At 32.7% G+C, this 16,304-nt stretch overlaps 2 protein-coding genes across 6 annotated transcripts in view; one reads left to right on the top strand and one right to left on the bottom strand.

The window, feature by feature from the left end:
- Positions 1 to 66: 66 nt before the first annotated feature.
- The window catches only part of LOC130898317 (histone-lysine N-methyltransferase ash1), a 131,196-nt gene continuing 114,958 nt past the window's right edge, over positions 67 to 16,304 (bottom strand). For all 5 annotated transcript variants that reach the window (XM_057807530.1, XM_057807531.1, XM_057807533.1 and 2 more), the window contains 12 exons: positions 14,814 to 15,188; positions 14,529 to 14,750; positions 14,255 to 14,466; positions 13,851 to 14,197; positions 13,509 to 13,796; positions 10,853 to 11,084; positions 10,454 to 10,789; positions 10,198 to 10,402; positions 8,179 to 8,427; positions 7,936 to 8,119; positions 7,636 to 7,872; positions 67 to 6,305 (listed from right to left, as the gene is read on the bottom strand). In XM_057807530.1, coding sequence (XP_057663513.1) covers positions 6,159 to 6,305; positions 7,636 to 7,872; positions 7,936 to 8,119; positions 8,179 to 8,427; positions 10,198 to 10,402; positions 10,454 to 10,789; positions 10,853 to 11,084; positions 13,509 to 13,796; positions 13,851 to 14,197; positions 14,255 to 14,466; positions 14,529 to 14,750; positions 14,814 to 15,188 — 3,034 coding nt within the window. In that variant the 3' untranslated portion in view covers positions 67 to 6,158. The remainder of the gene's footprint in view (positions 6,306 to 7,635; positions 7,873 to 7,935; positions 8,120 to 8,178; positions 8,428 to 10,197; positions 10,403 to 10,453; positions 10,790 to 10,852; positions 11,085 to 13,508; positions 13,797 to 13,850; positions 14,198 to 14,254; positions 14,467 to 14,528; positions 14,751 to 14,813; positions 15,189 to 16,304) is intronic.
- Positions 73 to 3,021, top strand: LOC130898318 (jerky protein homolog-like). Its single transcript, XM_057807535.1, has one exon. It carries the CDS (start codon positions 1,512 to 1,514, stop codon positions 2,772 to 2,774), a length of 1,263 nt encoding a protein of 420 aa, XP_057663518.1. The 5' UTR covers positions 73 to 1,511; the 3' UTR covers positions 2,775 to 3,021.

Below are 16,304 nucleotides of genomic sequence, written 5' to 3'. Positions count from 1 at the left end.
TTGTAACCATAAAATTTTTCTAAGTTTTTTTCTGTTCTACATAAGGAGTGTATAAAAAACAAAAAGTTTTTCAGAAAATATAACAACTTTATTTATCATAAAAAGTATATATATATATATATATCCTACTGTGATATTAACATAGTGTTATTATATTGTTACTTTCAATCAGGCAAGAACAATTACCATTCTTTTAGAAATAAATTAAATGATATAAATAATAGGTACCTAAAGAAATTATATACACAGCTATATAAATAAATACAAATAATACCATTTCGTAAATAAGGGAAAACCCTTTTTCAACGTATACAGGATGTCTACAACAATATAAAAATTTCACAGTAGTTATCTTGCAAACATAAATGCATTTTTCGTACAGTGTATCACAAGAAAAAATAAATTTCTTTACATATTGGGGGTAAAAACATAAATTTTCCATACTATAGGGATAATAACACTTTTCTTAAAAATTTTTCTAGTTTGATTTGGTTTGGATTAGAAGTACATTTGAAATTTTGTAATTTGGAATTGATCCAATGTTCCCGAAGTTAGAATCATATAGAAAATGTATATATAATGTGACGCTACCTATAATAAATTTCAATATCTATAATTTGTCTCATAAATTATTTTGTGGTAAAAACAAATTCATGAAACAGCACCCATCTAGGTAAAGAGTAAAATAGGGGTGAATTGTGACACTCAGTTTATGTTTAACTGTCCTATGACTTTCACCTTTTGAAAATTTTGCTATGTGGTTAAAAAACCAAGAGTAATAGCTTTGCTATATTCTTTTTTCAGCATTAAAAATTATTAATCATAGAAAAGATATTGAGGGGAAAATTAGAAGGAACTTAGTTTAGATTTAGACCCAATAGGGGCACGTAAAACGCAATATTCATACTGAGACAACAGTAGACAAAAGCAATAGACCAATATATGGTTCCGAAACATGGTCAATGACTGAAAGACACAGGAAAAAGATACAAACAACAGTAATAAGATTCCTCCGGAAAATTGAGATCAATACTTGATTAGATCACGTCAAAAACAAATACTACAGTCAAATATTGAATACAAAATCTGTAGAATAATACATAGAAGAAAATCAACTAAGATAATTCGGACATGTAAAAAGAACAAGTAAGGAACAGATAACAAGAAGAATACTAGAAGTCAGATTATAAGAACGAGAAACAGAAGAAGACTTGGATGGACAATTTGTCCAAAAAAAGTCTAAGTGCGCTATTATTCTTCCCCCCGAGAAGCCAGTGTTTGCGCGTTCGCTCACTATTATCCTTCCCTCCGCGAAGTCAGTGTAGGCACAACACGTGGTATGAGTCCCCACTCCAGTTCCGGCGCATTGCAGTCACGGCGCACCTGTCATTGTTTGTTTTGATTGTACATAGTCAGTGTGCTATTGACCTTGCTCGAGGACGTTACTCTTTCGCTACGGCTTACTTTTGTTTGTGCGTGTACAATATGTATGTACTGTATTGTTTTTTACCATGGCTTCGAAAAGAAAACGTGTTGTGCTATCGTTAGCGGACAAACTGAAAATTATAGAGCAACTCGATAAAGGTGTAACGGGTAAGAAGTTGTCTGAGATTTATGGTGTTGGACAAGCAACAATTTGTGACATTAAAAACAGTAAGTCAACACTTTTAAACTTTGTTTCGGTGCTTGAAAATGAAGATGAAAGTTCCTCCAGGAAAACAATGAAGACAGCAACCAACAAAAATTTGGAAGATGCCGTGTTTAAATGGTTTTTGCAGCAACGTTCTATGGGAAATCCTATTTCAGGTCCAATCCTTTGTGAAAAAGCCAAAATCTTAGCAGAAAAGCTTGGTTATTCATCTTTTAAGGCTAGTAACGGCTGGCTAAGGAACTTTAAATTCAGGCATGGTGTACGCGAGTTAGATTTGGCTGGTGAGAAGCTTTCAGCAGACTCTGCAGCTGCTGAAAATTTTATTGAAAAATTTAAAACTGCAGCAGAATCCTATGATCCGGCGTTTGTTTATAATGCTGATGAAACTGGCCTTGTTTGGAAAGCATTACCAAAAACCACTTTGGCTTCTAAAAGGGAATCTAGTGCCCCTGGACATAAGGTCAGTAAAGAACGTGTTACAGTGCTTAACTGTGCCAACTCCACTGGAAATCATAAACTACCACTTCTTTTGATAGGAAAATCAAAAAATCCAAGAGCATTTAAAAACGTAAAAAAACTTCCACTCTTCTACAAAAGTCAACCCAAGGCCTGGATGACTGCAGCTTTGTTTACCGAATGGGATGATGAAGTGTTTATTCCTGAAGTGAAAAAGCACCAAAAATCGGTGGGAAAAGAAGGCAGTAAGGTGCTTTTAATTGTTGATAACGCACCCACTCATCCTACAGCAGAACTGTTGGAAAAAGAGAATGGGCAGTTTAAAACGACGTTTTTGCCCCCCAATGTTACAAGTTTGCTGCAACCCATGGACCAGTCTGTTATTGAAACAATGAAGCGCCATTACAGAAGGCAACTGCTGAGAAAACTGCTGATCGAAGGTGCTGAAGATGAAGAATTAGTTTTGGCAAATCATAGCAAAATAAATTTAAAGGACTGCTGTTACATGGTAGCGGAAGCTTGGAGTTTGGTTACGGCAGTGACGCTAAGACGTGCGTGGAATAAACTGAAAGGCCTACCGTCTGAGAAGAACAAAAAAAAGAATCTGAAGAAAATGAGAAACAAGAAAATGGAGAGGATGAAGATGATGAAGATGCGTTGCCACTAGAGGAAATAAGAAAAATGATTGTAAAAATTCCTGGTTGTACAGAAGTAAGTGCTGAAGATGTAGGAGAGTGGATGGCTTGTGACACGTCTGACCCTGGTTTTCAAATTCTCAATGACGATGAAATTGTTGAAAGTGTGAGAGAAGATGTTGAAGTGGAAGAAGAACTTTCTGCTGATGTTGAAGTAGACGCTGGACCATCAGCTAGTGAAGCATTTGCCGGCCTCTAGACTGCTTTGAAGTGGATGGAGCGTCAGCCCGAGTGTGACCTCTTGCAACTGCTCACCGTCAAGCGAATGCGTGACCTGGCTGCCCTAAAACGGATGAAGAACGCAAAACAGCTTACATTGACGGAGATGTTTGAAAAACAATGATTTTTATTTCTAAACTTGTACATAAGTACATTTTATTTATATTTAAAACATGTGAAAATATCATGTTTCTTTCATTTAATTCAATAAAAAAATAGTGCAATATCAAAACGTACATTTTTCTCTCCAATGGCAATTTTTTTAAAAAAAACTCCGATTATCCGAATATTTGATTATCCGAATGGGTCCCGGGCCCCATTAATTCGGATAATTGGAGTTCTACTGTAATAACAACAATCAAGATTGGCAGGACATGTGGCACGTATTAACAACAGCGTGCCCACAAAAAAGAACTTTAAGGTTATACCAACGTTAAGTAGAGGAATAGAGAGACTAAGACTAAGATGGAGAGACGGGGTCTTTGAAGATACTACAAAGATTGGTGCAGCAAACTGGATGGTACTTGTAATAGACCGTAAAGATGATGATAAACCGTATATCTTTGATTTTTAATAATAAATAATAGTTTTGAATTGATCAGAACACTTTTAATCGATTAAATTGAGTAATAATGAAAAATTGGAACATTCTATGTAATCTTTCAAAGTTTGACACAAACTTTTCACGTTTTTGTGACCAGTTCTATTGGAATCATAAATTTTAATAGTTGTGTACGAATTAAAGTGATCACACTGTACAAAAAAATTAAAACTATAGTTTGAATTGATTTGAATATACAAAATGGTTGTATTGGGAATTTGTTTTGTCAAAAATATACCATTTACAGAAATAATTTTCAATCCACCGTGTATAGCAACAAATCTTAACAATAAAGTCGTGAAAAAGAAATAAATATAATTTTTACAAAAATTACAATTCCATGATAATCATTTATCAAAAATCACTTTTAATAAAATCCTATTTACAAAAAATTACAACAAATTTGTCAATAAAAAAATTAGTATAAAGTATGTCTATAAAGGCGATTCAATATAATAAAAAATTAGTATGCCATAAAAAATAGTAAATATAGGTCTTTTCAAATAATAAATTATTTCAGTCTAACTCAACGGCACTTGATAGGCTTTATAAGAAATGTTCAAATAATTTTTTATTACATCGGAAGGTGTCAACCTTTTACAGACCAAACCGTTCAAGTACGGGAGCTGTTGATAAGGGAAAACTGTTTAAGATGAAAAGACCTAAAGTATGCATAATAGTATGTTAGAGAATTTTATTGGGGTTTATACAGGATGAACCCTTCAATAGTTTCATAAATTTTTACGTAAATTCGTAAATTGCATTCATTAGAAATTTGAAGAAAATCTCTTTCACTGAACCATTGGTGCTAGAGAATTTTATCTTAATTAATGTCACATACATAATTACTATTGTGGTAACCTTATTAGTTTTTAATTCATCATCCGAAAAGTGAAAATCGAAATTAGAATTAATTTCAAACCCCTTATAACTCGATAGACTGTTTTTTGGCTTATGTCACTATTTGAGCGAAGGTGGTATAATTTTGGTAAAAAACTTCGTTATGTGATTTATGTGGTTTTTAGGGATAGAAGGTTGACTGCAATTAGTCTTCTGGAATATTTCCTCTATAATAGATGGTGTTAAAAAGGGTGGTCAAAATATCAAGAAACTGATTTTCTGTTTTGCACACTAATTTCAATATTCAGAAAGTTTCTGCATAAGTCTTCCACATCTTTATAAGCTTTGAGCTTTTGGATATTAGTTTTCCATCGGCATCCAACAAACCTGGATGTAGGCTATTTGGTTTCTTTTTAGTTGTCAATTCCCTAACCTTATACATATAATGGTAATCTTAACTTCTTTCGAACTGTTCGATTTTTTTCCATTTCATCGATTTCTTGGTATTTACCCATATACACTTCGGTAGTAGAAGGAATCGATCCATAGATTAATAAATAAAACAACTACCATGTTGGCAAACAGTAACACAGACAAAAATTATTATACGTGAAATTATTAAATACATTCAAACTTGTTATAAAATTATATTTGAACCTTTACTGTTACAAGCTTGAAAAAAATTTGTGTTAATGTTGAAAGTTCACCCTGTAAATAAACAATTACATACAAGTTATCTGTCGATAGACATCGCGTATATATAAAAAATGTAAATAGTTTGTACCTAATATAAGATGCAATTTCAACACGAAAATATAAGCAACAATTTTTTTTCTCTGTACAAATAAATAATATATGTGCTCATCAATAAAAAAACTTATTAACAATACTATGACTAGTTATTAAAATTACCAAGTGAGATAAAAAACAGAACAATGTACAAAGTGCACCAATAAGTGTTTCGAAACTTAATTATAAAAGAGAGGAAATTATAATATTTGATGTTGTTAGAATATCACCTATTCATGAAAACAATACGAGTTAATCCATAAAAAGTGATTCAAATAAAAAAATCAATCAAATTTAGAATATTTATATATCCGTAAATACTTCTTCAACTTTTTATTATTTATTTTGGAAAAAAATCTGATTTTGAAAAATGATAATTATTCCATGACAAAATTTCTATCTATAATGAGAAAATTCGATCAAGGGTTGAATGTTATTTTACAATTTCTCGTTGTGCTAGGACGCTTTCAATTTTTTCGTAATGAATTATTTTCATTCACATATTTTTGCTTTAAAAAAAAGTCAAATTCGCTTTAACTACAACTCCGTGATTTTAAACTGTCCTTTAACAACATTTCTTATGAATCAACAAATTAGAAAGTGAAAAATCTTTCTATGGATTAAACTCTCGTAAAATATTCAATAATATTTAAAACATCAATTGCAGATCTCTGCTTTAAACATAATTAAGACCAGTTGATACGAATTAAAATTATTAAATTCAAATATTATATATACATATACATATATAAAAAAAAATTAATCTTAGAATTGATTACTTTTTTCCTTATCATTCTAAAACAAATTTTAAGAAATTGAAAGTAAAAATTCGTTTTCAATCAACTGGTCTATAATAGAAAATATCTAAAAATATCACCCATTTTAATAACCGATGAAACATTATCTATTATTTACTAGTAGCATTATCGGTTTGTTTTTTCCTCCGACGTCCTCCTTCTAAAAGATACGAAACGTCGAGGACTTGCTTTGTAGGCATTTTGCTTAAGAGAGATAATAAAACTCGATTGAGACGTGCCTTTTGTTCAGCGAGAGTCTAAAAATAATAAACAACATGTAAACATTTCAAAAATACATTCACGATTATACTGGGGCCTCTGTAATCCGGAGAAGCAAAAACAAAACTCTTTCCGGATTATCGAGGCGTCCGGATTATAGTATGTCATAAATAAATGTAATAAAACATATGTTTAACCTTAGTTTCTTTGGTCAATCAAAGCATAAAGACAAAAATGTGATTGTACATTTCAAAAGCCTGGTCTCTAATTCAACGGAGTAACATAACTTCGTGGCTAACAAATTCGTTATTTTCAGTCCATTTCAAAGAAATGCTTAAAGCTCCTACTGCCTCTGAATTTCCAACATTTTTGGAGGCGAGAACTTCAACGCTATTGTCCTCATCGTCCTCAAACATTACCACTTGTACAATCTCCTCATCAGTCATCACTTCATATATTTGTAACTCGCTTTAGGCACCACCAGCAGCCCATTTTTGAGCTTCTGCCTCACTTCTTTGAGAATCATTGGGTCCCCTCAACCTATCAAAAAGCTGGGCTAAAAGCACATCATCCAGAGTGCACATTCTTCCATGATTTGTTAATTAGCGATGCCTTAACATTGGCCCATCAATCAGCCAAAAGTAAAACTGTGACCTTTGAAGTTATCGATTTTAATGAATAAATTGAGACTCACATATTTTTGATCTTTCTTTTGTTCTGGCAATTATATTCCCAAAATACAAGGAACCAAAATCAAAATATGTTATTGTTCTTAAGTCTACAATAGACTCAATCAGGTTTGTATTGACAATAGGACAATTCTTTGATGGTTGCTCTACTGGATTGAGGTTAGGATTTATTGATTGCTGTATAGTAATTTTTGATGTTTATAATTTTCTGGCAATTGTATTGGTTTTTGCCGGTTCTCAAAGGACGAGGGACCCATTCCAAAAACACCTTATTGTTCTTGAATCTACAATATATACAAATCAGTTTTCAATTGATAACATGACAATGCTTTGATAGTTGCTGGATCACATTTACTTCAAGTTCAATTCAACACCTCTTTCACATGACTAACTGCAGTGAGTATGATCAAAATACCCCAAGAGTTAGTTCCTGTTACGGTTTTCGAACCATTTGATGGTAGTTTTATTAAAAATCTGGGTGGTTTATATCCTTTTTATAAATGTTTATTAGTTTATCATATTTTAATGTAAAAATCTTTAATGGAGTAATTTAACAGTTGATTAATTACAAACATTTCGTTCGTCATCCTGAACCACCGAGACACTAAACATAAATTATACAGGGAAAAAACTGAAAGTAGATATAGAATTAACGATAGTTTGGATAATAAAAATTTACCTTAACGACAGTTTGTGGTACGACATTGGTACTCGGCGTTTCCTGTTTAACGCTTGTTCCTCCACTTGCCGATCCACTTTTACTAGTTGCCTCATCGTTTTTTTGTTTTCTCCCTGTAGATTTCATAAACGCCTCATCGACGTCGTGAGGACAATACGTCCTAGATATTTTTAAGCGCGTCTCAAAGTGCTCGAAAGCAAAGCTTTTCGTGCATATGGGAAACTTAGATTTTGATACCTGAAAAGAAATGATTTTTATTGTAAAATATTTTGAAGAATGATATAAATGAGGTATACTCACTTTGCTAAACATTTTAGCTCCTTTATCAACTCTATATTCGCATATGTATATATGATCCGGAGAGGAGCCTATAGGTCTACCTTTACAATAAGTATTTACATCCATAACCCAACAATGGGATATAATCAATTCAACAGGCACTGCTTCGTAGAGAGGTACTCTCATAACTTCATTCGGGAAAAATCTATAAACGATTAGAATAATTGAAAATAAAATTTCTGGATTGAATGATCGATTACTTACTTTCTAGTCGGTTCGTGGAAAGTTTCGTGGGGTCTTAGGTAATGGTGACCGTACGCTAAACGTTTACCGGTCTTTTCCTCTTTCCATAACCTTTCGATCCTAAATATGTCTAAATCGGTGTATTCTATCTTCCCTATCGTATCATAAGTATGCTTTTTATCGGTACCTTTTATAGGAATATCTCGTAGAACATACACGGTATCTCCTTGTCGCAATTGAAGATCGCCTCGCATTAAAGTCATGTAATATCTAAAAAAAATTGATTGTTAAGCAAATGAAATTAGATAAAAAAAATTATACTATCACGGTTCCCTCGTTTCTTGGATCTAGACAAACGAAAAATCGTCCTATTTCCATAAATTTTTTTGAATCTGTTTTTTTGGAAAAAATTATGGGAAATATCAGTTTTAGATATGTTCTTATGACTCATAAATTTTTGCAAAGCATCAAACAAAGTCTATAGGGACGATGTAGTACTTTTAACTAGACCAAAAATAAAAATTTTCAAAGGTTAAAAGTAAGAGCAAGAGACCTTGGACTTCATATATATGGTAATGGAAGGGAATTCATAATTATCCATAAAAATAAACAATGGAAAATAATACTGTAGGCCGATTTGAATTTCTAAGGGTAACAAATTCCAAACTATCTGGAAAGGGCAACAAGGCAGCAGGAACTGTAAAAGAAGTGAGAATTTCAAAATATTATCAAGATCAGGAAAAACTAGAGTTTATAAAACAGATATTCTTTCAACAGTGCTCTAATGCTCTAAACTATGGGTATTATCGAAAGAGGTTATATGAGAAAGGAAGGTAGTGAAAATTGTTAGGGAAATAAAAGCGTCTGGAGAAGAAGAACAAATAAAATATCGGTATTTAGTGTTTAATTTACATTACCGACCACTTTTGGTTGATTGGCGATCTATTATTTGAATTCCATTAAATAAGCTCTAGAGAAACAAGTGTGAAAGCAGATATTTTTTTAATCATTTTTATTAAAAGCACGTTAAACTAAATAAATTTTTCTTTACAAATATAACCAAAGGCGAATTACTATACACTACACCGTATTTACATAAATAAATGATGACCGTTTACAATCAACCTAAAATTACCCAGGAGTTAGCTGGCTGGGACACGTCTCCCAAGTATCGAGAAAGACAAAAAAGACCAAGGAAGAAATTTATAGAAGAGGTGAGGATAGATATAAAAAAATTGGTATAGAAAGATGGGAAGAAAAGTCCTAAGACAGAATCAAATGGAAAATTTTAGTTGAAAAGATCAATATAAAGAAAACTTTAAAAGCGTGTGCATTTTGAGCAATATATTATGTTGTTTCTACAAATAGGTGTTTTTTATAATTATTTTCAGTTTTTAAAACTTTGGCATATTCATAATCCATAGAACGACCTTCATAGAAAAGGTGTTCGGCCAGTGAACATTTGTCAGGATATAACTCATTATCACTTTTATGAGAGGTTATCCTATTGGTTAATAATCTCTTAGATCGTCCAATGTATTTTTCATCACAACTTGTTCAAGGAATTTCAAAATGATCATTGTATCAATGAACAAACTGATTTAAATAAACTTAGTATAATCTACGCATACCTTTTAGATTTTGAAAAAACAAATTCTATAAAAAATCAACGATATAACATTACAATCTTAAGTAACATAACTTTGTGGTAACATGTGAGAAAAAACTAATTTTGAGAGGAAGTATTATTTCAAATTGAAATAACATAAAAAATTAACTTTTTGGTATAACTTTGTTCTTAATTGGTTGTTATTTTGGTATGGATTAAGAATGAAAATAGGAAAACTTCATTCAATTCCTTATAAAAAAGTTATGAATAATTGTAAGTGAATGAATACATTTATGTGAACATTTTTTGAAACCCGAAAGAAAATTTTTTTTTTATATAAAAAAAATCATTGAAATGATTTTTCGATTTTCTAGAGCTAAACAAAGTAAGGAAACTATGATACTATAAGATTACAAAAAAAAAATTCTAACCTGTGTCCATGCTCGGTAAACTCGTTCAAAGGAATCTCATAGTCGACTTCTCTTGGTACGCAAATCTCGCAATGATAACTGGGAGCACTAGCATCAGCTTTCACGCATTCACAATGCTGCCAAACCATACAACGCTCGCATTGTATCATGAGTCCTTCGTCTCTCGGTATACCACAAATACACCTTATAATATCTTCTTCTTCATCTAGAATGGTAATTATTAGGAATAAAATATTTTTATAGATGGTACACTTACTCTTCTTCTTATTGGAGACAAACGTAGAGGGCGGTTTTTCTCCTAAAGTATCTTCGAATTTTGTTAAACTTTCCCTCTTGGAATCTGTGTAAATTTTTTTTAATTTAGCACTAGCGATACCCATCTCGCTAGTACGCCCATAGAAACGAATATAATTCCTAAATAACAGGTTAAAGTCTTCATCAAAACTTTCTGCTGTCTTGTACACTCCAGTAGCTATATTTTGTTCTATAATAGTTAGGTCTATGGGATTAGAAAGTCTGGTATAAAATTCGGGTACTTTACGTTTTGATGGCATTGTTAAGAACGGTATACTCAGAAGATCGCCTTTTGAATCTACAACAAAATAATTTTTTTTTAATATAAATAATACCAAAACTTCAACGGTAAGTGTGTTACCTTTAGCAGTTGTTACGGCAGTCCATATATCCTTAAGAAGCGTTGCCAGTTTAACGGTCTTGTTAAGTTCTGGATCGTCTTCGGCTTGTGCTAATCTTCTAGTTTTCATATTCCTGGGTTTTTGAAGGGCGTTCAATTGATTAATAAATGTGCTGGTATCGGTAGGCGTGGCGGTTTGTGGTCTGGATGTACCCGAAGCAGTGCTGAGTGATCTATCACGAACTTTCCTTACCTAAAAGAAAAGTAACCGATCAAATTATTAGATGTATTATACAGTGGAAATATTAAGAAGTCTTACCGCTCCCCCAAAGAAATCTCCGTTATTTTAGATAAAAGAATCAAAAATTTGTTTTAATTTAATCGAGGTGTTTTATAACATATAAAAAATTATAAAGCTACTTCCTTAAATTTTGAAAAGCAGAATTCAAAAATGTATCACGCTTTGCTTTAACCTCAAATATTTGTTTTTAATAAAGATTTATTGGTTTAAGATTCATATTTTCCGAATAACAAAACAAAAACAAGTTTTGCTTTAATTTTGGACAAAAATTATCTAATTTTTATTCTTGAAGGCTTATTTTTCAGAATAAATACTTTTGTATTTTTTTAAAAATCTAGTTGGTGAGTTTTGGGTTTTATAGATGCCAAAAAACCAAGCATTTATCAATAATTGTTTATAAATAAGATTGACAAAAACAAAGTGAAATTACCACTTGCAATTTGGCGACTTTTATCCACAACAATCAAAAATGTGCAGCCTCATGGTTTGACAGAAAAATGTGAAACAGTTCTAATATTTAATGAACGTTTTCCAGATCGTGCAATTAATCGACACCACTATAGACTACTTGTCACAATTTCCTTTCTAAATTGGTTCCGTTTCGACATCATAATTTCCTATTTAAAATTATTTAAATTTAGAAACATTGCACAAATGTAACCCAAACAGAGATACAACTTCTTGTGTGTAAATTGACTCACCTCCTGATGGGAACCAATAGCATCTGTTAATTATCTGGTTGACTGATACAAAGCGTTAGTTACCTAACTTTAGGATTAATGGATTCATTAAGATTTATGGTACGCGATCCTAATGGGGACCCACATCATAGTTAATTAGCTCCAAGTGTTCCTTAGACACTTGAAGTTACATTAACGTATGAACTTAACGTACTTTATTTTATATCGATGTGAATCTAACGACCGTACATATAATTATTTATAACCTTGTGTACAATAGGATTTTAGTAATTAAAAGCGGATACGAGGTCTTTAATAGTCTGGAATTCGTCGAGTATGGTCGTCGGATTATTGAAATAAAGTTTAATTAATAATTTTATCATTTAATAAATAGTTTTAATGTTTTAATACAAAGAATATGGTCAACCATCATTGATTAGTCCGAAGATACATTACAGGTTCCGCCAAAAACAAGAATGGTAAAAAAAGACTTCTGAGAAAAAACAAGTGAATATATTTTGTTTCAATTTCTAGTAAAACCATCCAGTTCGAGTAGAAATGTTGGTCACAGAACCATTTCAAGGATTTTAAAAAAGCAAAAAATTCATCGATATAAAATGAAAATGGCAGATGAACGACTGAAGTATTGCAAAACTATAGATAATAATATTTCACAAGATCCAAATGACTACTACATATTTGTTTTTACGATGAAGATCAGATATTGGTCTGACAAAAACCCTTTTCCGCATTAATTAAATGTTTGGGGATATATTATAGACCCTTCTTTTATCGACGGAAAATTAACGTGTGAAACCTGTTATAAATGGTCCCTGCAATTAGTGATGTAGTTAGAAACAATCCAGGTGAATTTACTCTGTGAATTTAGCAAGATAGAGCTCCATCTCATTACACCGCTTGAGTTCGAAATTTTTTAAATTATTTGTATCTGAGAAGATGGACTTGGCGTCGTAGGTTTATTGAATGGCCACCAAGATCACCAGATCTGACTCTTCTAGACTTTTACCGATGGGATTATCTTAACTCCAAAATGTATATGAGCTATTTGATATTTGCTGAACTCCTCCAAAGAATACAGGAAGACTATTGTAGGATTGATATTCGTATCATAAAAAAGGTTAGGGAGGTAACGAAACAAAAGATCTATTTATGTCAGGAAGTAAACGGAGAATATTTCGAGCATCTCCTGTAGTACATCAAATTTTCATTGTTGGAGCTACCTACCTCGGTCGTGGGTTTGGTAGCTCAACTGGTCTATTTCAGATTTATCCCCAACCAGAATTCCATCAATAACATAGATGGCAATCATTAGAATTCGGCCATTGGTACACTTGATGAAACGACAGGGATCTGTGGTAGCAGAGTGAGGTAGGTAGGTCGTACATTCTTTAGGATAATTGGTCTGGTCCCTTAAATTTCAAAGTAATGATGTTTTTTTATATATTTTATTAATTGTTTCAGTCAAAATTTAAAAATTATAATTGTTATTTACATATCCTTTCCAACGAAATATCGCACGAAACCCCTTGATATTTAAAAAATCTGAGCGGATTGAGGGTAAAAAGGATGACAAGTTTTTGTATGTTATAAAACACCTCGATCAGAATAAAAATTGAGGATTTTTCATTTTTTTCTAAAATAACGGGGATTCCTAAAAACGTAAATACCAAATTACCTTTGTCAAGTTTCTCAATAAAAAGCACTGGTGTTCTAAAATGAAGCATTTCTGTTGGTGACTGACAGGTTTAACTTGGATAATAGGCAACGTTTGAGGGGCCACGGGTGGTTTTTCGATTTCTTTGTTGTTGTTGTTGGTAGATTTCTTTTTCGCTTCGTTTTTCCGCGGTCTTCCTACTCGACCAGGATTCTTTTTATCGGCAGTCGATTGATCAGGTAATTGTCGAACTCGTTGTGTTTTACCACCGATTACTCCTCGACAAAGTTCACTGCCGCATTTGCACTCCTAACAAAAGTTAATATTAATAATTGAAGTAAATTTTGATGTATCAATACTCACTTGTCCCTCGGCTGGATTAAACAAAGAGAAATTGTAATCGTAAGTTAATTCTTCGCCGGCTTCAATATCTCTAAGGGAAAATAAGGCCATTCTAAATTGTCCGTTGACAGACCATTTTTGCATTTCACAATTCGGCGCGCAAGAATGATTAACGAATCTCCCATCACCGCCCATACGATGACCGTCTATTACCAACCCCCCATCGAGGTGTAGACAATAATGGTGGGTATCATTGGTGTAAATTGTACCCATGCGTTCTTTAAATTCTTGGTCAGATACTACTTCACCAACATATTCGAGAATAAATTCGCCTGTTTTTATTGGTAGTTTAGTTCTAACTCCCCAACCTAGAAACATATCAATCACATTTGTACCAAGGAGAAAAAAAAAATTTTTTCCCTTACCTTTAGATTCTGTCATGAATTTTTCTAATCCCGGTGCTCCATCATGCCTTTGTATCCTTTGATTGAGGCACCTATGGGAAGCTGGACATTCCGAATATACTAATCTGTTGATACAATCATCTCCACAGTTACTTGAAGGTTTACAATTGCATGATTGAGGTTCACAAGTACCTGTTGTTGTTTTGACATTGTAAATGTTGGTCCTAATTTTCCTAAAAAAAATTGAACTCATAAAATCGAATTGTACAGAGTTTGAAAAGTATGACAAACTTACTTGTAATTCCAAGACGGTACTATATCTCTACCTGGTAGCTGAGAATGTGTATGTTGCCACCAGATATCGTAAGGTAATTGAAAAGGAAGTTTTCTGCACCTAAGATACTTTCCACAATGATACGGGGGTGGTAAGAGACCGTATGGATGATCAGCTGCGTTGTAAGTTATATTCCGGGATGGTTTATTAGCATTCTCGGTACGTTTTTGACGAATAGTTTCGCTAAAAATTCATTTATATGATATATAGATATAAGAAGATATTTGAAAAAAAAAATCAACTTACTCGTCCTCTTTATAGTAATCCGAGAACAATCCGGCAACGAGATACTTTTTTCTCCATCTTAAACCTTTCCTCACTTTCTTTTCATCTCCCGAAGTCGACGCTCTGTCCTCCTTTAATCTTCTTTCGATCAATGGTTCGATACTACTAGCAGGTGACACGTCTCTCAATTTCCTCTTAGGGTAGTTGTTTTCAAACAGCTTTTCTTTACTCCTTTTGCGCTTCGCGCGTTCTTCTAGTCTGGATCGTAGACGCTCTATGCTTGATTCGAGAGATAATTCGAGATCGTTTTCCGGGTCGTCCGGTTTATATTTGCTGCGATCACTACTTCTAGTGTCAACTGATGAAGGAGAAAAGTCTCGTTGACGAAGTGTCATCCTGTAAATTGAGGTAGATATTGAAAATTATTTTCCAAATTATTCTACAGGATATTTTGCATGAATAGTGCAGTAAATATTCAATATATTAAGTTTTAATTCAATAAGTTGTGTTAAGATATTTAAAAGCCAAGTATAAAAGTGCAATGTGCTATTTAGTTAATGTTGTTGTCTGTCTTTTGCATTTTGGATTATCATCTAGTGAATACACTGTTTGTTCAGTATGAATATCACCAACAGTTCCAGAAATTCCAACTTAGATTATTATCTAGGACCCATTTTTCATCTCCATTGATCTGCTGCAAATGTTTTTGGATGATCGACAAAGTTAAGAGTATTGAAATCCTTGTATGCACTTAGAGATCCATTTTAAACAAAAAGTCTAATATTTAATTATTTGGAAGTGGACAAGTCACAACAACCTTGGGATGTCTTTGAAACGACTTCGAAATGAAGTATTAACCTACGCAGAAGAGAAATAATTTTCCATTCATCTTAATACAACTTAATATCAATATCAATATCAATATACTACATACTTCAAGAACACTTTTTGAGTAAAATCAGGTTCTATAGGTTTTGTTATACTACGTATATGCTTTTTCAACTGTTGTTAACACGAGATAGGAAAATTTGGACAAAATAAGTTGAAACATACTCTATGAGGTCATCAAAATGGAGATAATACACCACAATATCTATTTGGAATGCTTAAACTATTGGGTTGGGGACTAAGTAATTTGGACTTTGAAGTATAAAATCAAACACTTTTCATTTAAAAAAGAATAGTTTTTAATCAATTATATATTTTCAATTTTGCTCATTTATTTTTTGCCATCTTTCTTTCAGCTTCATGATTCAGCGCTCATAAAATTTCTGGTCCTTATCAGCAAAAAATGCACCAGCTGGGATTGAAGGTCACGTCATTTGTGATGGTAATCAGATGGTGCCAGATTAGGGATGTCTGGGGAATGTGGCTAAACTCCAATAGCTTCCCACAAGTTGACAAAGATGTGTGATGCCTTGCATTATTATGGTGGGACCCTAAACCTATCTGATTTGATCAGAATTGATCGTTTGGTTCCTTGGAAGCAGCTCAAAAAACACAACACCTTTG

This window comes from Diorhabda carinulata, chromosome 9 (genome assembly GCF_026250575.1).
Source record: "Diorhabda carinulata isolate Delta chromosome 9, icDioCari1.1, whole genome shotgun sequence".
Lineage (NCBI taxonomy): Eukaryota > Metazoa > Arthropoda > Insecta > Coleoptera > Chrysomelidae > Diorhabda > Diorhabda carinulata.
The sequence above is the reverse complement of the archived record's forward strand: the minus strand, read 5'-3'. Positions and strand labels throughout refer to the sequence as shown.

What these genes read in the sequence shown, in the direction of transcription:
- LOC130898318 (XM_057807535.1), top strand. Translation starts at nt 1,512, where the DNA reads ATGGCTTCGAAAAGAAAACGTGTTGTGCTATCGTTAGCGGACAAACTG.